Here is a 22841-nt window from a genome sequence, read left to right as displayed (position 1 = left end):
GATAAACAAGAATTTTATTTTGAAACAAATTATGAAATAATGCAAGAGAAACAAACATCATTTATTTCTAAATCTCTAAACGCTCAACGTACCACGTTCAGTCGTGTATCGTGCTCCTCTCGCCCGTTGCCTTCAACGATAACATCGTCCAAGTACCAGTACGTTCCTTCGCAACCCGCTAAGATCTGGTCCATCACTTTCTGGAATAACTCTGGCGCGGTGACAAGGCCAAAGGGAAGTCGTTTGAAACGAAATAGCCCTTTGTTGGTGATGAAAACAGTGACGTCACGTGACTCTTCCGCTAGCTCGACTTGTAGAAACGCTTCCTTGATGTCCAACTTACTCCAGTACTTTCCTTTTCCTAACCTTGCAAGGTACTCGTCGACGACGGGCATCGGGTGTCTCTCCCGAAGAACCGCTTCATTGACGCGACGAAGGTCCAGGCAAATCCTAGGTTCTCCATTGGACTTACCGACGACAACGAGAGGAGACACCCAAGATGCTGGCCCTTGCTTTACCTCGATTATATCTTTAACGAGTAGCTGCTCCAACTTCCGATTGACGGCCTCTTCAAGCGGTATTGGGATTCGCCGAATGGGTTGGAAAACTGGCTTTACAGTCGGATCCATATGAATTTGCACTTGGATATCTTTGATCTTAGAGAATGGTTTTGTATCACTCGAAACCTGGTACGCGCCCAATCCAACCTTGAGGAGTCCCAACTGTTTGGAAGTACTGTCGCCGAGCAAAGACCGCTGTCCTCCTTTGATGACATAAAACTCTGCCTCGACCGAACTGCTTCCAGCTTTAACATTTGCTACAAATGTTCCGATGATAGGCAAAGGCGAGTCGTTTGCATAGCCTTTTAGGATTCGGGAGCTACCTTTGATACATTTGCGTACGACGACCTTGGCTTGTTTCAACCGTTCCCATTCTGAATCCGGAATGAGGTTGGCATCCGATCCCGAATCGACGAGTAGATCCACATCGACTCCACCAATTTTACACGAGATAACATTGGTGTTGTTCCCCGAATAGAATGTATAGTAGGTTTTATTCGAGTCTGGCTGCTCTGAGTGTCTTTTATTTAACTGAGTGTGTACGCTTGTTTCCTCTTCTACAGCACGAATTCGATTCTTCTCTGACGAAATTGGCTTCTTCGAGTTTCGCAGACGGCAACAAGACTCATAATGTCCAGTAATTTTACACCTACGACACTCGATGTTTCGTGCTGGGCATCCCCTGTCAGTAGAGATGTGGTCGCGCCGGCCGCAGTTATAGCATCGGTAGATCCGAGGGTAGGAGAATTTGTAAAACTTCTTAAAATCGTGTTGTACTTCTCGTGGCTTAGGATTGCGACCTTTGTCAGATGCAGCGGTAATTTTGTACGCATGATGTCCAACAGAATTCTCCTTTGGCTTTCCGTTTAAGTCCCTCACTTGTACTTCGATACTCTCCAAAGCTACACCTAGAGATTCTATCTCTGTAAGTGAACGATCTTGCTGTAAGATGCGACGGCGTAAATCCACAGACAAACAACCCTCAATTATCGCGTCCGTAAGAAACATCTCTGTTAAAACATCTCTGACCTCGATCGGATACTTATCGAAGCCACAATCTGAAGCTTGCTGCCGTAATCGCAACGTAAAGTCAGAAAATCTTTCTCCGTCTTTTTGCTTCATTTGCCTTAACTTGTGACGTTCAAGACAATCCTGCCGGCACGGTTGAAAAAATCTATCAAGTGCATTGATTGCGACGTCATACCATTGCTTTTCCACCGAAACGAGAGGAAAATTCTCACGATCCGGAAGGTTATAAAAAACACGTTGGAGTTGAGGTCCTCCCAAGTGGAGAAGCTTGGCTCGTTCCTTCTTCTGATCCTCGATATCGTAGGCTTCGAAATAGCACTCTAAAGCGCCCTTCCAGATCCTCCATTCATTATACAAACGATGTTTTTCAATATCATCGCAACGAAATTGCTGCACTGGCCGGCTATCATCTACCTGTAATGAACGTTTACATAAATTTCTGTCAGTTACTTACTTCACACCATTTTGTGTTTATTTTCCAGTCATAGTAACATTAATCAATTAGTGAATAAATACGCAAAATATCCAATATAGTTTTCGTTATTATTTATTTCCCAACATAAAAGAAAATAGCCTTCTTAAATAATTGACATTCCGACCCAGAACCGATCCCGTGATCATAGCACTGATCACCTCCTATAGCAACTACTATAGGCACTTGCCCTGGTCAAACTAATGCTCAACACATAACAACGATATTTGCTCAGATTGGTACTCAGCTACACGGCTGCAATCCGTCTATAACGACTGCCATAGACACCAACTACTCAACTCCACTCGACCTCCAGGCATTATGTGTAAGGTGTGTACTTCTCCCGTGGTCCAAAAAAATTAACCACCTCCTGTAGCAAACAGCCACAGGTACATCTCATCAGTTGACCCCTGATCAACACACTGATCAGCTCCTATAACAACTGCTATAGGCACATACCCACATATTTTTTTTTTCTTTTTTTTTTTCAGCAGCAAAATTTATCCTTGTTTCAATAAATCAGCACTTTCCGCTTTACGCATCTCAATCACAAATAAACACAAAATATCCGTCTTTGTTTATCAATATCAATTTTACAGCTCGCACAACATTGCTCTCCGAATGGATACATTTCCATTGACACCTCAGCGGCAGCATCGATTGAGCACTGTTCTTTTCTTGCTCTCCCCCTTTCGTCAAGTTCGTCGTGCAGTCTCTATCACTATATGTTCTCATCCCAGAAAATTTATGCACGTCTCCGCCATTTTGTCCAAATCATCATTACATCGTGAATTAAATTTTCCAAGCAATTACCCATAATTTTGCCTGAATTCACACTTACCATTGTTAATCCTCGTCGCCAAAATTGTGGGGGATGATTCGGAACCAACAGAAAGGAATTACACTTGTTTATAGCACAGAATTAACTTTATTCTTCCGACCAAGAAACTTGCATCAACTGCCCTCCGTTCCATCCGCTAAACTTCTCCCTTTCTCTTCCCCAGTACAGGGGTAGGACACTTCACAAGCAAGGGATAAGACACAAGTTCTATTAAAGGTATAGCACCTATCTAGACCCTACACACACGAAAAATCGTATACCAGGACTGCGAGCGCGCCCATCGCCCTTTGCCCTGCGGAGAAAAACGGAAAGACCGTGGACCAGACGAAGGGAATCCACATTGTCGTGCGGGTTCTCTGGTAGACCCCGGAGCAGTCCCACAGTATATATATGGACAGAAGTCTCGACCCTGGTGACATTTTCTGAAACCGTGGGATCCGCTGTAATATTTTACTCTGAAAGTAGAAAGAAGTCTCCATTTCTTTTGACATTTCTTCAAGCAGAAGTCTCAGTTCACTAAAGCATCTACCTTAAGTTGACTCATTAAGGATCGCAAAGAAATTTAGGCCCGAAAGCACCAAAATTTTGCTCAGAAACCACTGGACCAAGTTCTACAAATTTAGTGTCTTTAAGTTAACGAAAGTGTTGTTTACAATTTTGTAGAATAAAGTTTCTATATAAAATGTATCACATTTGAGTTATGCTTCTCAGTAAAGCGCCACACGTCAAGCGAATAAACGAGATATCTCGTAGTTGGTCCGCAATATGTTAAGCAGAAATCTCAATCTGCCATAGCAGTTTCCGTTATGACATTTTCTACAAGAAGACCATGATACTGTGTATTAGTAAAAACTAAAAGAGTCTAATATTGTGTTTCCCCATCATGCAGAAGATTCAATCTATTTTTAAAGCAGAAATCTCAATCCACTGTAAGGTTCGGTAGCAGTAAATGTCTCCAGCGTGAAATTTTCTGTAATCAGGAGTTTTAATCCACTGAATCGTTTTCTGTTAGTTATTTACACCCGCTACAACAGTCTTTATAAGCAGAAGTCTCAATTTACTACAACATATCCTGAATGCAAAAATCCTAATCCAATTTTACTTTATTTTTAAGCAGATATGTTTCAGTCCACTTAAAAAATCGGTAAACAGAAGTCTAAATCTCTTATAAGTAGAAGTTTTATTTGACTTTCATATTTTCTATGACCAGAAGTCTCAATCCATTAAAAAAATAAATGGTAGTTTCAATCCGCTTTTACATTTCATATACGTAGCTGTCTATATCCGTTTTAATATTCTCAAAAAAAAAAAGAATAATTCTTATCCGACCGGTTTTATTCAGGCATACCTGGATTTTTAATTCAAAATTTAGGAAACATTCTAGCACAATCAAACAAATTGATTTATTAGAATTTTTTATTCTTGCTTTCAAATCCGAATTTTTTTAGTAAATTTTATTAAAATGGGCATGAAGCTCGGAAGCCTAAAATACTATTCTAAATTTGCTGATGATTTTCGATAACAAAAATGTTTCACGTGCTTTTGATTTTTTTTTTTTTTGAATAATTCTTTCTTGGGTTTTTTCACCAATTTTTAAAAACGAACACACACATATAGGATCTCAGTGAAACTTCATGTTTCCTTGAAGAGATCTAATTTACTTAACTCTAAGGCGTACATCTTTCAAGGATATTATGGCTAGCATCTTACAAATGCTAAAACCACCAGACCACGGAAAGAGTACTATATATGCCGTGATCGGGATTCGATCTCATGGACTCTGGCTTAGAAGACTGGAACGCTATCCTCTAGGCCACGACCGGCGGCTAATTTGCCCGGTTATTGGGTTAAAAATTTTGAAATACAATGCCTGGATTTTGCCAAATTTGTAGATAAAATTGCCAAGCTTTGCCTAGCCAAGATGAGTGCGGGCAATCTTCCGCTAGAACAGTCCCTAAAGGCTGAAATCTCAATCAGCTAGAACATTTTATTCAAGAAGAAATTTCTTTCTTCATAAACGTTTACTAAAAGTGAAGCCATTATCAAGCAGTTTATGACCAGAAGGCTTAGTCCAGTGTAAAGTTTAATGAATGAAAAATAAAAACCCTCTCTCAAGTTCTCTATAAACAGGAATTTCAATAACACCTGAAAACATTCTCTGAAAGCAGAAGTCTCAATCCGTTCTATCATTCAGCATTCTCTTAAAGTATACTCTAGTATTCTTTAGAATTCCCAATTCGTTATTACATTTCCTATGAATAGAAGTCTCCATCAACTAAAAAAAATATGTTATAGAACAGCTTTTTTAAAGCAAGTTCTACATTCTCTTTAAAAGCAGAAGTCTCCATCCGCTATAACAATTGCAAATGTTTCAGCAGAAGTCTCAACTTTAAGCAAAATTTGTAATGAATTTACAATATTTCTTAATGAAGAAAAATCACTACGCCGTAACGTTCTCAATTAGCAAAAGTCTCAATTTTTTATCATATTCTCTGAAAGCAAAAGTCTCAGACCAATGCAGTATTTTATAAAAATAGAAGCCTGAATCCACTATAATATTTTATATGAATAGGAAGATTTTTAGAATGAAGAAGTCCCAATTTGCTGTAAGAAAATCTCAGTCCCCTTAAACGGAAAACAGATGTTTCTATCCGCTTTTACGTTTTCTATGAGTAGCAGTTTCAATTCGTTTGAACATTCTCTGAAAGCAGAGGTCTCAATCCGCTGTAAAATAGAAATTCTAATTCACTAAAACGTCTACTTTAAATAGAAGTTTAAAACAACAACTGTTATAAGCAGAAGTCTCAACACGCTATAAATTTCTCTGAAAGCAGAAGTTGCTACAAGTTTTACAATCTCGACTTTTTTACTCGAATTTGTTCAAAACGTTACAAAGTCTATAGTTCAAAGTTCTAACTGTGCTAAAGCCAAGTTGAGAGAAAACTTGATAAATGGGTTAAGGAAATAACTTAGACAAAAACCGAAAAAAAACCAAAAAGCTAATAATATCATCGGATTCGAGGCATTCTTCACAACATTCTCAAGTGACTCATCAAATGCATCGACATTAAAAATTAAATAAGTCTTTACTTCAACCTTAAACGAAGCTTCGATACATTCAATCAACCTTCAACGATCACTTGATCCCGAGCCATCTGAAAGGCGGCTATCATTGCGGCCATCTGAGGTTTCTCCACACAACCGGCGGCCAACCTTTCCTCGATGGCTGCCATCTTGATCAACAGCTGGGACATAACCCGCGGGGGAAGCTCCATCCGGTGGATGTACAGGTGAATTTCCGTAAGAATATCCTCTAGAGCCAAACCTTTGTTCGATTTCAGCTCTTGGATTTCTGAAATGGAAAAAAATCATAAAATTTAAAATAGCATAAATTTGTTTTCCTTTGGAAAAGGGTAACATACTCTCGAAGGTTTCCCGGAAACTTTCCACGTTCAGCAACCAGTTAACGATGTTGGTGATGTCGCTTTTCAGTGGATGGCCCACACAAGTGTATACGTTGTCCTCCGTTACGTCCTTGTAGGCCATCCAAGTACTCTGCAATACGTTTATAACTTTTCGCATATCCCCACCGGCCAGGGTCATCAGGGCCTTCTTACCATCTTCGGAGATTTTGATACTGAAATAAAAAAAAAACATGTTTAAAACCAAATAGATTGACATTTAGCGAATGCAATCACTCACTTTTCGGCTTCAACGACATGCTCCAGTCGGGGTAGAATCTGCGCTGCTGCCAGCGGAGCAAACCGGAACCGGGTGCAACGTGATTGCAAAGCCGGTATAATCTTGCTCAGGTAGTTACAGATAATACAAAACCGCACGTTGTCGGTGTATTTTTCGATGATACGCCTTAAAGCGTTCTGCGCATCGTTGGTCATGGCATCGGCTTCATCGAGGATGATCAGCTTATAACCACCGGAGAAGATGGTTCGCGTTGAGGCGAAGTTGAGGATTTGCCCCCGCACGATGTTGATACCTCGATCGTCCGAGGCGTTCAGTTCCAACACCATCTGGTTGAAGGACTGTGGCTTGTAGAGCTGCCGGGCACATGCCAGAATGGTACTGGTTTTACCGGTTCCTGGTGGCCCGTAGAAGAGCAGATGCGGGAGTTGATCTTCCTGTATGAATTTGTTAACTTGAAGTAAACAAAACCAAGGTGTTAGCTGTGCTAGATTAGGACGATAGAAAATTTTACGATACTCACTTGTTGAGATGATTTCTTCGTGGGAAATCAAATCGTTGAGCGTAGCTGGACGGTACTTCTCCACCCACGGTAGATTTGATTTGCCGTCTTTCAACATTTTAGTTCCTAACAAGTTTAATTTCACGATTTTTAGCGAAAAATTCGAGTGTACTTCTGCGATTTCCGCAGCCGGTTTTGTTTTGCGCCTGGTTTGCGCCAAATGCGTTCAGAAATGAACCAAATGAACATTTTTGTGTTCATTCCGACACTGAACAAAAGTTTCTCCAAACAATTAATGGCATGTTCGTAAATAATATTTTTTTGACGATGCATCAGTCGATCAATTGTTTTGGTATGAGGTATTTAGATGTAAAATCAGCACCAACACGTGATAAGGGTCTATGTTCATTTACGACGTTTCGAGGAAAACGCGTTTGAAAATTTTGCAACCTTTTTTGAATCGCTTATTAAAATTCACGTGAATAAACAAACAATCTTTTAACGGTGCGAAGGAGCATTCTGGATATAATCATTATCGATAAAATGGTATTCTCAAGGGAAAATCGCTCGCAATTGCTTATAGAACCTAGTTGGAGTATGAATTTTGTCTAAATTCCACCCTTTGCTTTGTACTGTATGTTTCATGTGTGTGACTAAGATGGAGAGAAAAATGTTACCCTATTTTTTGACCAACGCTTATGGCTCTCTATTTAGGAGAGAGTGAATAGCTTTTCGCATTTTCCCCTTTTAATGTATTGCATCTAGACTGTTTGCTTTGGTGTTGTGAAGTGGTGAATAAACCAATTTTTGTGGGGATAATCAATAATGTCATATTATGACAATATATCTTTTACTGAAAACGGTTTTTTTGATAATAAAGTTCATATTGAGCTTAATCAATCTACTTAAAACGGGTTTTGTTTACTTTGGCTCTTATAACCATATTGCCTTGCACGCTGTTCGAAGATAGCCGAACTTGTTTACATTCAAACGAGTTGTTTACTCGTCGGAGTCGGTAAACCGAGCGCCTGAAATTGATTATAATTTTTTTCACAGTGCACAGGGTTCATTATGTTCATTTTTAATCAACATCAATCGGTTCACCGGATTTTCCCTTTTGAAAAATAAGCAGCATGTAAACATTGGAGTTCATTTGCTTTGTTAACACGCAAAACATGCAAAAACGGCAAAAACATGGACGCGTACGCGAGTTTTTTCGTTATAATTGTGCTGAAATTTCTTTAAAATTACCTGTTTGTTTGTTAAAATAAAAGTGTCTTGAAGCAGAATGAACAATCCTAAACCAGCTGGCAATCAGTCTGCCGGGGAAACATCTCGGGGCACGATATTTGATGCTACAAGTTACTCGATCAACGATCGGTCCCGGACTAGCGAAAATGCATTCGACGATAGCGAGTTCTGCGACGAAAGTGTCCTGCAGCTGTTGGACAAACCTTTCTCGCAGCTGGTGGATGGGATGCAGTTGCGTAAAAATGACCGGTACCAGGGATTCGACAATAATGCCGGGGACAGTTGGATCTATCCGACGAATTATCCTGTGAGGAAGTATCAGTTTACCATTACCCAGGCGGCTTTGTTCAAAAATACTCTGGTTGTTTTGCCTACCGGATTGGGAAAAACCTTTATCGCAGCGGTTGTGATGTACAATCTGTACCGGTGGTATCCAACCGGGAAGGTTATCTTCATGGCACCGACTAGACCGCTGGTAAATCAGCAGATCGAAGCATGCTACAAGATCATGGGTATTCCCAAGGAAGATACCGCCGAAATGACGGGGAAACAGCTGAGGAAGAACCGCTCCGAGCTGTGGCAAAGTAAACGGGTGTTCTATGTTACACCACAGGTGAAGACGATTTTTTTCCTTTAAATTTTAACATATCTGATAATTTTACGTACTTCGTTTTTTCCAGGTCGTTTTAGCGGATATCAATTCTCCGGAACAAAACTTCCCCACCGATAGTATCAAACTGGTAGTGATCGATGAGGCCCACAAAGCTAAAGGTCGATACGCTTACACCGAGGTCATTAAAGCAATATCGGCTACCAATAAGCAGTTTCGTGTGCTAGCCTTGTCAGCAACACCGGGCCGTACCTTGGAGGATGTGGCCGAGGTTCTACGAAATCTGCTAATATCACACATCGAAGTTCGATGGGAAAATTCGATCGATGTTTCGCCTTACACATTTAAAAAGAACATTCGAACCGTCGTCATACCACTTGGCCCCACACTTAGTCAGATTCGTGATCGATACATTGAACTTATCGATCCCTACGTAAGGCGGCTTATGGATGCGAACGTCATTAGCGGTCATACAAGGAATTTGAGCAGCGGTTGGCTGGTCATGGAACAGAAGCGCTTCCGGGAAGCGTGTCTGATTCAGCGACACCCAAACTATACCGCCATAAATTCGGATTTCAGCGCCGGCATGAGCATGTATCACGCCATGGAGCTGCTGGTTCGTCACGGAGTTCGAGCGTTCTTGAACTTTTTCGAAGACGACAGTGGCAGCAAACCGGAAGAGAAGTTCTTCGTAGCTAAAGACATTCGATTGAAAGCTTTCCTGGATGAGCTGCGAGAAGAGTACGGTCGCAATCCACTGGCAATTTTCAACAACGTTGGAGCTCCGATGCCAAATGGGGTCGTTCCTCGTATAAGCGCGGACGAAAAGATTGATTTCGGACATCCGAAGTTTGCCATCCTGGAGCGACATTTGCGGGAACATTTCGAAAACCATCCGGACTCGAAGGTGATTGTTTTTTGCGAGTTTCGCGATTCGGTTGCGATGATCCATCGGCTGTTGCTGCAGAATCGGCCACTGGTGAAGCCGAAGTGCATTGTGGGTAAGTAGTTTTTGTCTTTGTAGAGATTATAACAGAAGTGTATTGGGAGGACCACTTAGTAGAAGCTTGCTGTAAAACCTGGTTTGTAAGGAGGACCATATCATATCATAATGTTATTTTTTGTCTACTTGTCCAGGCCAAGGTGGAACGGCCGGTGGTTTACGAGCCGTAACGCAGAAGGAACAGATAGCGGCAATGCGGGATTTCCGAGCTGGCCTGTGCAACACGTTGATTGCGACCTGCGTGGCCGAGGAAGGAATCGACGTGGGCGAGGTGGATTTGATAGTGTGCTTCGACATAACGAAGAATCCCACCCGATTTGTGCAACGGATTGGCCGAACCGGTCGACAGCGGGTAGGCCGGGTGCTTATGCTGGTTACCGAGGGTAAGGAACACGAAACGTTGAAGGAGGTGCTGGCCTCCAAGGACAAAACCAACCAAAAGTTGTCTAGGAGTAAGGAAATTCTAAGTGTCCTATATCGTAACTCTCCGAGGCTGGTTCCAACGGAATTCAATCCTAAGTGCGTAGAAACGTTCATCAAGATACCGGAGGAAAAGGAAGTGGCTCCAGAGACTGGGAAAAGGGGGCGTCGAAAACGAAAAAACTCGGAAGCTGAAGAAGGGGAAGAAGAGAATGAAGAAATACCCACTAGAACCACTCGCAAAAGTAAAAGGAAACAAGCGGATCCTAAATTGACGCAGGATGTGAGGAACTTTTTCCGCAAGGTAGAAACTGATTTGGATGTAAGTGAGCGGGATGTGTTCACGAGTCCAGGTAGAAAGGATTCCTCGCATGAAAATTCCTCATTTCTCAATGGTTCTCGTGAGAAACACAAGGCACCCCAGGATACTTCTTTAAGATTGGGTAAAACAGAACAAGAACAGGAATTAGAGAAACTCGTGAAGCCCTTGTTGAGGCACAGAGGTCGTTTGGAAAGAGGGCAGTTTTTGAAAGCACGGAAATCGTTGGTATTACGAGAGGAAAAAGTAAAGAAATCAATCCTGTGCCCAAATCCTTTAAAGAAAATGTTCTTCGAAGCCAATATAACTCATCTTAAAGATCTGGTTGAGAAAAGCGAGATTCTTCAGGTTGCTTTGGGAGACAGCGAAGATTTGATACTGTTGGACGATCGCGGAGAATGTGTTCGATCCGAGCTGCAAGAGGTAGAAAACGTTTTTGGCGGAAGAAATGCTCTCAAGAACAGAGTTACTGAAATTGAAGAGATGGTCAATGTTACGGAAAATAATTTCCCTAAGAAAATTTCCAAAATTTCAGATCAACCAGTCAACGAAGAACAAATTGCGAAATTTAATGATATATTTAAAAGGTTCTCAACGCACAAATTGACTCGTAACGCGAAGGACGTCTCGACTGCAAGAAATCCTACTCCAACTCCACCAGAAACACATGAGCCAGTTGACCCCAGTGTATCAAATCTGTTTGAGTCACAGCTTTATCTTCCAGCTATAATGGAGCCACAGGAAGCTAGTTTTCATCCCTTAAATCTCGACACTTCTCCAATACGAAAATTACCTTTTGAAAATACTCCCATCAACAATAAACCGAAATCAAGAGCCGCGACCCTAGCCAAATACGAAAAGAAAACACCAGCCAACTACTCCAACAGTCCCCTGTTGAGAGCCTTCAACAGATCGATCCAGAAAGCCAAATACTCTTCGCCAATGGTTGCCAACGGCGGTAATCCGAAGTCGGATGTCGGGTTTCGAATGGTTCTGGAGTACTTTGGACTGGAAACGTTGAACAACATTTTCGAAGAACCTTCGCAGCAACCAGTCGGCGGAAACAAATTTCTCAATCGATTGGAAGCTCTGATAGAGGAAGATGTTGAAGGTTTGGAGCGGTCGTTAACCGAGCATATTCCTGAGTTGAGCAAAAGTCTGTTCGACCCCAAAGAGTTGGTACTGGAGAGCCAGGAAGCGGAATTTCTGGCTAAGGATTTCAGTCAGTCTATAGAGATAAATAAGGAACCAGAAGCTCCAAAACCTAGCTTGGATTCTACCGTTCGAAGGGAAATGGAACTTTTGGAAGCCGACTTCATAGATGGCACTTTCTCGTTAACTATGGAGAAAAGTCCTAAACAAGTGGCTACAAAATCTGCAGCGACAGAAGAAATTCCTATCGAAGATTTTCTGCGAGAAAATTTCGACGACGATGAATCCCCCGTTAAACCTACTATCGAACCTGTTCCCAGCAGTGAGCTGTTTCCTCTGAGCAATACCAGCACTCGGCAGAAGCAGCTGAACCTAGATATCGGCGAGTGTTTGCAGGACTTATTGGAGGATGAGCCTCCAAAGGAGAATGAAACCGAAAGCGAGGAAGTGATCCCCAACTCACAGGAAAATGCACAATCCGTTCGGGTGAGCCAATTCAAGAGTCTAAAAACTCTCCATGTTGGAAATCTTCAAGATCTGCTGGCAGATAGTGAAGACGATCTTTTCGGGGACAGTGAAGAGTGCAAACCCGATGTTCAAGCAAAACCAATAGACAATAGTGATAGTGACAAAACTGTTGATTACAACCTAAACGAGCATGTACTCACGAGTTCGGCTTCACAAAAGGAGAATGTTCCGATACAAATTAACAAACTGGGTACTCCAAAATCCAATAAAGAAGCGCTTCCATCGCCCAAGTGCCCCGATAAGTCACCGTCTCTTCTTCGAAAGAAGCTCAACTTTACGCGCTTACGGCTCAACCGAGCAAACGCCGACACAATGGAGATAAACTCCGCTCCAGTGGAACGAATCTCCTCAAATGGAGGTTCCGCGGCGGCAGTTCAGTCTCCGTTTTTCGCTTCCTGTCGGCCGGCCGAAAATGCTCGCAGCTTTCTGGATGACACGGCGATCATCGCTCCACGCGCCAAACGTAAAGCGGTCATCGAAAGTGACTCGGAGGAGGAGGATCGGCCGGTTCTATCTAAGCCAACAATGGAGAGCAGCGAAGAGGAAGATGAAGCTTTTCAAACGGCGCGTACGGTGAGTTAAAAAAGGATAATTTCTACCACAGATGTTTCCCTAAATCAGTGTTTTTTTCTCAGAGTATCGTCACATCTAAAATGGGACCACCGAAAATGTTGGCTCCATCATCAAAACGTATTGGCAGCGGTGACGCGATTTCCCATAGAAAGAAACGACGGAAACATTGTGACTTTTTCCTCAGTCAAGTGGAAGTCTCGGACGATGATGAGGAAGAAGACGACTTCGAGGAGGATGAGTTGTCCCACATGGTCGACGATTCCATCGTTTTTCACGGGCACGTCGAAGATGACTCGAACGTGGACATGCGGGCGAAATATTTGCAATCCGTGAGGTAAGTTGAAATTTGCTATCATATAAGAAAAAAGACTTACGTTCTGTTTTCTCCCAACAGGAGTCCCGTTCACCAAGGTCGGTTCAAAATTCCGGCTGCTCCAACTCGCTTCCTCAATACCTTAGACATCTATTCGCAGCCAAGTGACCGTTACGAACAGCAGGGCTCAAATTACGAAGAGTGTTCGTTCGTGGTGCCGGAAGATGAAATCGAATCCCAGGAAGATGGTTCCGAATCGGACGAATTGGAGCGAGCGGAACGTATTTTGCGAGAAAGGAGGCGGGCCAAAAAGCTAGGGTTGGACGTTGAAGCTGCTGCTAAAAAGCGTCGACGGAAAATCGTTTCCCTCGCCAACAGTGACCAGTCCAGCAGTTCGGATTCCGAAGGTGAAGAAATGAAAGCCTTCCGGAAGCGAATTCGTTCCATGCCCGATTGAGAGGGGCGTGGTCGTTTCGTAAAGGTATGTTTTGTACATTTTTGTTGCTTAATGCTCGTTTTTTTTTATTAAAATTTGGATGACGCATTAAACTGGAAGCTGTCTGTTCGCTTTCTGATGACAGCCATTATGTAAAGTTTTGAACACTTCAGACATCGACTTTAGATCCCGAGGCACTACTTTTTTGGGTGGGATCTGGATAATGGATAATCAGTACGCTCGTTTCTGGACGTACGCACATTTCTTGCCCGATTCAGGGCTTATCGAATACCTTTTGCAGATTTCAGGCTAATCAAGTATCTCTTGCTCACTTATCGAAAACCTTTTGCACATTTCAAGACCAATCGAATATATACCACCTACTCAAATATGTTTTACCCTTTTCAAGGCTAACATGTGATGTTCCCATAGGCCTATTATCGGCAAATCGAATAGCTCTTAACTTTTTCGCCCTATCGGCCTTACCTCTACCAAAAATTGGTCAGTAGTAGACTTTATTCAGGGTCAACCTATGTTGTTCAGGTACCAATATTGATATATAGGTACCGGAGGGGTCAGTTGTACCAGATGTTACCGAACGAGTAACATTGATTTGATTTTGTTTTTTAAATAATATTATTTGATGGGTTGGAGTTAGGGTAGTATTTTGTTAATAGCTAGCTTAAGACAACGGCGGATTCGAATTCGAAACTGCGAAGTAAGGCGAAACGTGAGACGCACATGGCCCAAAGCGTTGCGTAAGCTTGAAACGCAACACCGACGACAACCACGCGTTCTGGAAGAACGCAGATAAGCAGCGAACATCGAGATGCGAGGTTTCTTGGTGAGTCAAAGCGCATCACCAAGTCTCTTGGTTTCCGGCGGTGAACGAGTTGAGACGTGCCTTGCGATCGCTCCCAAAGACCACATTCCGAGTCAGTGGTGGTTCGAGACGTTCCGTAGTGTGTGGTTAGACGGAGCTTAAACTGATCCGAAGAATCGTGTGTGTGCAATTCCAACAAACGACGTACAGCGCGTGGTTCTGAGGTGAGACGAGACCGAAGCCAGAGATTTGTTATCCCAAGCAACACCGACCAAACCCGTGTGCGAAAATCCATCCAGCGCGTTTGTTGGTTGGGTTTACCCGCTCTAGTGTGCCAGCCGCCAACGCGTTCAGAGTCGCATTCAACTTTGTGTGCGTGACCGCCCTACGCGTGGCTCCAGTATTTTGATCAGCAGCATCCCAAAGCCGAGGTGCGCGCCAAGCAAGCGCGCTAAGCCAGCAGCGTAAACGACGACCAGCCTTGTGTGTGTGATCCTACACTACGCGCGGCTTGGTCAGTCTGGTCCCATTCCAGCCGGTAGTGCGTGGTATCGCATTATCGCCTCCATCTCATCCCGACGATCGATCCAGCCGAAGACCGAGGTACGCGCCTAGTTCAAAGCGCGTGGTCGGTCTGCCAGCCATAGGAGAGAGACCGAACCGATCAACCGTTAGTGTGGTGCGTGGTACCGCGCCGCTCCTCCCGTTCCATCCAGGCGTCGCCCGGCCCGTGGCGATTCCTACGTTCGACCGAGTGGGCGATTTCCCCGCTACCAGCCCGACCCCCGTGTGCTTTCTACCCGAGATTGTGAATTCGCCGAATAAAACACCAGTTACAGAAGGTATTTATCTTTTAGGAATCCACCCATCCGAAAACTCCCCCAGCCTAACATACGCCCTGAGACCCAGGAACAAAAGAGGCCTTGAGCGCCCAAACCCGTTAGTCCCCGTGGCTTTAGACCAGGGACTGGGTGTTGCTGGGCAGCCCCTTCTGGGCTGAACCCGTTCCTGGGGAAAAAGCAAAGTTTCACCTGGCGCCCAACGTGGGGCCCCAAGGTTTCACCTCAGAAAACTGCCCATATTGTCGAAAAAACTTGTCGAGGAAGTCCTAAAGCCGCAGGAACTTCAAGACGCGCAAACTGTAGGATTTGATTTATTACCGGACTTAACAAATTTTGAAAAGTTTTATATTCCAAGACACACCGTTGAGCATGAAGAAGAAAAACCACAAATTCACAAGATTACTATAAGTAACATCTTTGATAATCGTCCACACATAGATTTAACAATCTATGACATTCCGATTCAAGCTTTACTTGATTCGGGTAGCAGCTTAACTTTTATCAACTCCAGAGTCTTTGATCGTTTGAATCGTGTTAAAATTCGACCCTTGTCAGATAGTGTAGAGCTACGAACAGCAGATGGCTCGAATCTCGAAGTCATCGGAGAAGTTTTACTTCCTTTTAGATACAACAATAAAACCAGAATCATCAAAACCTTAGTAGCTCCGTCTTTAACCAAAGATTGCATTTGTGGGATTGACTTTTGGGAACGTTTTGGGATATATCCAGCAATCGCCACCATTTCTAAAAGTCCAGTCAAACAGCTGACGGACACTGAAAAGCCAAGGCTTAGCCTTGAGCAATTAGCGTCATTAGAAGAAGTCAAACGATCTTTCAAAACTGCCGACTCTGATTATCTGGACACTACCGATTTGTGTGAACACCATATTGTGATCAAAGATGAATTTAAATCAGCTAAACCAATTCGTTTATACCCCTATCCATTGGCTCCTAAAATTCAGGAAGGATTATTCGCTGAAATCGATCGATTGTTGGCAAGAGGAATAATTGAGGAGTCCAATTCGGATTGGTCTCTGAATGTAGTACCAATTCGAAAGCCATCTGGTCAAATTCGCCTCTGTCTCGACGCAAGGAAGCTCAACGAGAGAACCGTTCGTGACGCGTATCCGCTTCCTCATCCTGGACGGATTCTGAGCCGGTTACCCCGGGCTAAGTTTTTGTCGACCATAGACTTGACGGAAGCGTTCCTCCAAATACCCCTGGCACGGGAATCTCGCAAGTATTGCGCATTTAGTGTTCAGGGGCGTGGGATGTTCGCCTTCCGCCGATGCCCCTATGGTCTGCTAAACAGTCCGGCTAGCTTGGCGCGGCTTATGTCCAGGGTGTTAGGAAACGGTGAGCTGGAGCCGAATGTCTTTGTGTACCTGGACGACATCGTCCTGGTCACAGAGACATTCGAGGACCACCTTCGGCTTCTCTCCGAGATCTCCAAGCGTTTACGACAGGCGAATTTGTCAATCAAGCTGGAAAAGTCTCACTTCTGCCTGGAGGAAATACCTTTCCTCGGCTACATCCTTTCTTCTCGAGGTTTACAGGTAAACCCTGAGAAGATAAGACCTATTGTAGAATATGAAAGACCTGTGACAGTGACTAAGCTTAGGAGATTCCTTGGCATGTCAAACTATTATCGGCGATTCATTGCCGATTATAGTAAAATAACTGCTCCATTATCCGAACTTTTAAAAACTAAAAACAAGACCATCAAGTGGACATCTGAGGCAGAAGTAGCATTCCAAGTAATTAAAGAGAAACTGATAACATCACCTATCCTAGCAAGTGCTGATTTTGATCACGAGTTCATCTTACATACCGATGCGAGTAACCACGCTGTGGCTGGCGTGCTTACGCAACGCCTGGCTGATCAGGAGCACGTCATCGAGTATTATTCAAAGAAACTAACAACACCAGAAAGATCCTATCATGCTACAGAAAAAGAAGGACTTGCCGCTCTTCTATCTATTGAACACTTTCGAGGATACATAGAGGGTAGTCACTTTACACTTGTGACAGATTCGTCAGCATTGACGTTTATAATGCGTTCCAAGTGGAAAACATCCTCCAGACTGAGTCGGTGGAGTTTATCATTACAACAGTATGACATGACAATCGTCCATCGTCGGGGACGAGACAACGTTGTACCCGATGCGCTTTCACGTAGTGTGATGGCCATCCAAAAGTACTTCAAAGTCATCGTGGTATAATGATTTGAAATATAAGGTCGACACCAATCCTGAAGATTACCCAGATTTTCGGTTGGAAGGAGACAATCTTTTGAAATACGTTTTCCAGGACGATCTAACCGATCATCGATTTGATTGGAAAATCGTCGTTCCTGAAGATCATAAACAAGATATTTTAACCGCAGCACATGATCAATTCATGCATCAGGGTGCAGAGAAAACTCTGGCTAAAATTCGGCAACAATATTATTGGCCAGGGATGACAAAGGACGTTAAGTCGTACATCAGAAAGTGTCAGGTTTGTAAGGAAATAAAACCTCCAAACACCGCTACAACACCGTTGATGGGAGACATGCGTACTCCGACCAGACCGTGGGAGATCATCGCTCTGGATTACATCGGACCATTGCCGCGGTCTAAAAGTGGAAAGCAATATATCTTGGTCGCATTAGATCTATTTAGTAAGTGGGTACAGATAAAAGCTTTTCCTCAAATCTCGGTAAAATCACTTTCGACTGAGCTAGTAGATCATTGGTTTTATCGAAACTCAGTGCCTGCCGTAATTTTAACAGATAATGGTTCCACTTTTACCTCCAAAGAGTTCGGTTCATTAATGTCGAGATACGAAATTAAACATTGGCTTACGTCGCGTTACCATTCGCAAGCAAACCCGGTGGAGCGTGTCAACCGCGCTATCAACACAGCTATCCGTTCTTACGCGCGGACCAGTCAGCGTGACTGGGACTTACGTTTATCCGAAATAGAAGTTGTAATAAACTCGACAATCCACTCATCTACGTCGTATAGTCCGTTTCGCGTTGCAAGAGGTGAGGAAGTTGTGTTAAAGGGATGCGATCATAAGTTGTTCGTAAACCCAAATGAACAATCGGTAGAGAATAGACTGGAAAGAATTCGTAATGAACATCCCAAACTGTATGAAAGTGTTCGCAACAATCTTATTAAAGCTCATGAAACCTCTACTCGGAATTACAATTTACGTTCACGTAAACACGCGAAACCGTTTTCCGTCGGTGATACGGTGTATAAAAAGAACACAAAGTTGTCTAACTCCGCTGAGTTTTATCACTCAAAATTAGGTCCTCAATATTTACCTTGTACGGTGCTTAAAAGGTATGGCTCATCTTCGTATGAGTTAGCAAACGCAGACGGTCAATACATCGGAGTTTGGCCGGCATGCTTACTGAAAGCTGCCTAGAAGACAGACAGGTTATCTGAAAATAAAGTCAAATTTTTGGATGTGACTACTCTTCGATCGTGGGAACTGATCACTCTGGCGGTTCGTGGTGCGGTTGCATCTTTTGAAAAAATCGGATAACTCGGAACATTCAATCTATTAACTCGAAATAATTTCGTAATCGTCGTGAATAAACTCAGATACGTATCTTATGCCTTCATAAAAATTGATGTGGAGACGTCCACGAAAATTTGTTAACGCGCGCGTATCAAAAAAATTGATGATATGGTAGAAGATCTTCTTAGACCGGTTAAGAAGAAACCAATCAAAGTAATCATCAGAACTATCTCTGATTGATATATCAAATTGAGTAGAAGGCGATAAATGAGTAATCGGTTCGCGATAAATTTGGCCAATGGTCCACATCGGATAGAATTAACAGCTCTCGACTTCATTCGATTCTTTCGATCACTCAGATGGCATCAACACTCGCGAAACGATGAATATTTCTGTCCGCAAGCTCAATCACGACATTGACAACTAGCTACAGCAGGTGTTGTAAGCTCGAACAAGGCTCTCAATTCACCACTAAACGGAAAAAAACCTCGATTCATTCATCTGTTCAATTGATGATAATTATTCGGTTTGTTTCGGTATAGGCTCAATCGATTAATGATCCTTATCCGTTTCTTCGACAACCTTTTCCGCGGTTTGCAGAATTCCGTGCACGTGCACAAAAATGATCAAATGTTTATGGAAGTTGTTGATTAATTATTTTTACAGGTCCATGAATAGTTGATCTCGTTCTCTTCTCGTGTCAATTGAAGGGTGTTGTTTGGTTGAGGATTTTGGACTTCGATTAAAAAAAAAAATTAAAAAAAAAATTGTTTAAAAGTTCCTTCGAAGAATGATGGAGGCATGTTCGATTAACTGTAAATAAAAAAAAAAAATGATGATAATGTTGACGATTATCGAATTCACCGAAATGAGCCAATGATGTTTTTGTTTTGCTTAAATAATAAATAATTTAACGTTAAAATTCCTTTTAAATTTTTAGAGAAAAAAAAACCATTTGAATTATATAATCCCAATAGTTTTTTTTTTATTTGACCAGAGGGGGACTGTTACCGAACGAGTAACATTGATTTGATTTTGTTTTTTAAATAATATTATTTGATGGGTTGGAGTTAGGGTAGTATTTTGTTAATAGCTAGCTTAAGACAACGGCGGATTCGAATTCGAAACTGCGAAGTAAGGCGAAACGTGAGACGCACATGGCCCAAAGCGTTGCGTAAGCTTGAAACGCAACACCGACGACAACCACGCGTTCTGGAAGAACGCAGATAAGCAGCGAACATCGAGATGCGAGGTTTCTTGGTGAGTCAAAGCGCATCACCAAGTCTCTTGGTTTCCGGCGGTGAACGAGTTGAGACGTGCCTTGCGATCGCTCCCAAAGACCACATTCCGAGTCAGTGGTGGTTCGAGACGTTCCGTAGTGTGTGGTTAGACGGAGCTTAAACTGATCCGAAGAATCGTGTGTGTGCAATTCCAACAAACGACGTACAGCGCGTGGTTCTGAGGTGAGACGAGACCGAAGCCAGAGATTTGTTATCCCAAGCAACACCGACCAAACCCGTGTGCGAAAATCCATCCAGCGCGTTTGTTGGTTGGGTTTACCCGCTCTAGTGTGCCAGCCGCCAACGCGTTCAGAGTCGCATTCAACTTTGTGTGCGTGACCGCCCTACGCGTGGCTCCAGTATTTTGATCAGCAGCATCCCAAAGCCGAGGTGCGCGCCAAGCAAGCGCGCTAAGCCAGCAGCGTAAACGACGACCAGCCTTGTGTGTGTGATCCTACACTACGCGCGGCTTGGTCAGTCTGGTCCCATTCCAGCCGGTAGTGCGTGGTATCGCATTATCGCCTCCATCTCATCCCGACGATCGATCCAGCCGAAGACCGAGGTACGCGCCTAGTTCAAAGCGCGTGGTCGGTCTGCCAGCCATAGGAGAGAGACCGAACCGATCAACCGTTAGTGTGGTGCGTGGTACCGCGCCGCTCCTCCCGTTCCATCCAGGCGTCGCCCGGCCCGTGGCGATTCCTACGTTCGACCGAGTGGGCGATTTCCCCGCTACCAGCCCGACCCCCGTGTGCTTTCTACCCGAGATTGTGAATTCGCCGAATAAAACACCAGTTACAGAAGGTATTTATCTTTTAGGAATCCACCCATCCGAAAACTCCCCCAGCCTAACATACGCCCTGAGACCCAGGAACAAAAGAGGCCTTGAGCGCCCAAACCCGTTAGTCCCCGTGGCTTTAGACCAGGGACTGGGTGTTGCTGGGCAGCCCCTTCTGGGCTGAACCCGTTCCTGGGGAAAAAGCAAAGTTTCACAGAGAACTGTTTGTAGAAGCCTAATCTTAACAACTGACTTTTTGGTCCGTTCGGCACATGTGTTTCCACATGGTGGTCGAATCATCCATAATCAACTGCATCGCAGAACGAAATGCCTGCTCTATTGGGTACTTCTTCTTCGATACAGTTGATTGGTGAGGGACAAAAATTTCAGTATTGGGTCAAGCTTCTATTCAAAATGCTCCTCGCTCTTCTCAACACTTAAGTAACTTTCTTCCTATGGTCTATCCATCTATCATTTCAAATCTATAATACTCACTGATAAAGCCGTTCAAAATTTCCAAAAACAACAACAATCTGATGAAGACAACCTACTTGCAAGCAGTATTCAAAACAAAATAGCTACTTACTGGTTCTCGTTTGTCTGTTTGTATCCTGGTTGTCGGATCCCGTATTCGTGTTGCATTTTTTCATTCAGGTTGTCAAATCGTTGCCAATCCAAGTCCAAAATCCCATTCCTTTCGATTTCTTACAATTTTTTATTCTAGACCTGTGTAGGTTCCCGCATAATTAAAAACAGTTGGGGATATAGTACTAACTATTAACTTAATATATTGGTAGCAGTACCAGTATGAAATATCTTCCAAGTATCATTTCATTATACATGTTCAAAATTTTATTACCTCAATAAATTATGACAGGATCGTATCGGTGACAGTGACAATATGATATATGATTTAGTAAGTATAGTATAATAAGAGAATAAAAATTTGCAACCTTTCAATATTGTCTCTGGACCTTATCCAGGACTCTAAAAGTGTACGGCTTAAAGATGTCGGAAACACCAATCGAGTGAGCTGCACTAATTGTTTCACTCTGGAGGCTGAAAATAAGAAGCTTAAGGAGCAATTAAAGATCAGTAAGCGGAAGCTGCAGAGGGTGCAGGGGGAAAAATTGTGCTCGGACGAGCACGCACTACGATTGTCGAAAGAACTCCAATTGATGAAGGACAAAAATAAGTTTCCTGAGGTAAAACAATTTCATACATCCTTGCAAACATATTTCTTACATTATTTTTGAATCTATTTTCAGGCTTCTTTTTCCGAGCAAGAAGGAATTCCGATGACCGTAGCAGATTTGGATGAACTGAATGGCCGCGCGACAACAGACAGCATGTTTGCTGGGTTGCTCGCTGTTCGCTTGGTCGGTGCAGATAACCTGATAAAGATGAGCGTAACCGGTCTGGCGTGCCATCGGTACGCCAATATGAAAAAAGAAGACGGAACTCGTTTGTACCCAACCCCAAAAAAACTGGACCCCAACGTGTTGCAGTTTATCTGTAGTAAGTTTGATTACTTTATTAAATTTATGTACCCGGGGGATTAACCGATGCATTTTATGTACCCGGGGGATTAACCGATGCATTCGTGGGTCTAACCTAAAATCCAATAGATAAAGTCCTTACATGTATTCAACCTTTCTATTTTCAGACAAAATCGCAGAACGTACTGCCATCCGTGTTGGTTTACAAAACGTACTTACAATTCGGCAATATCAGAAATAAAAAATAAAAACATCAACATTTTAATTTTTTAATTTTATTTTATTTTTTTTGGGAAAGAATTGGAACTATATTGGTTATAGTACAGGGAAGCTCTTTTTAAAAATATTTTACAATATGCGGAACGTATGATTGAGCGTTATTTTTACTACAAACTACTATA

General features: G+C 42.9%; 2 protein-coding genes across 2 annotated transcripts; one reads left to right on the top strand and one right to left on the bottom strand.

The window, feature by feature from the left end:
- Window positions 1-5969: 5969 nt before the first annotated feature.
- Window positions 5970-7319, bottom strand: LOC129738678 (replication factor C subunit 5). Its single transcript, XM_055729934.1, has 4 exons — window positions 7125-7319; window positions 6605-7055; window positions 6325-6539; window positions 5970-6254 (listed from the first exon to the last, which is right to left on the bottom strand). Exons 1-4 carry the CDS (start codon window positions 7219-7221, stop codon window positions 6025-6027), a joined length of 993 nt encoding a protein of 330 aa, XP_055585909.1. The 5' UTR covers window positions 7222-7319; the 3' UTR covers window positions 5970-6024.
- Window positions 7320-8262: 943 nt separating this feature from the next.
- On the top strand, window positions 8263-13827 carry LOC129749550 (uncharacterized). Its single transcript, XM_055744556.1, has 5 exons — window positions 8263-8967; window positions 9035-9965; window positions 10102-12959; window positions 13022-13293; window positions 13354-13827. Exons 1-5 carry the CDS (start codon window positions 8392-8394, stop codon window positions 13727-13729), a joined length of 5013 nt encoding a protein of 1670 aa, XP_055600531.1. The 5' UTR covers window positions 8263-8391; the 3' UTR covers window positions 13730-13827.
- The last annotated feature ends 9014 nt before the right edge of the window (window positions 13828-22841 follow it).

The sequence above is a fragment of the Uranotaenia lowii genome, chromosome 1 (assembly GCF_029784155.1).
Source record: "Uranotaenia lowii strain MFRU-FL chromosome 1, ASM2978415v1, whole genome shotgun sequence".
NCBI classification, from domain to species: domain Eukaryota; kingdom Metazoa; phylum Arthropoda; class Insecta; order Diptera; family Culicidae; genus Uranotaenia; species Uranotaenia lowii.
This window is presented reverse-complemented; position numbering and strand designations above follow the sequence as displayed.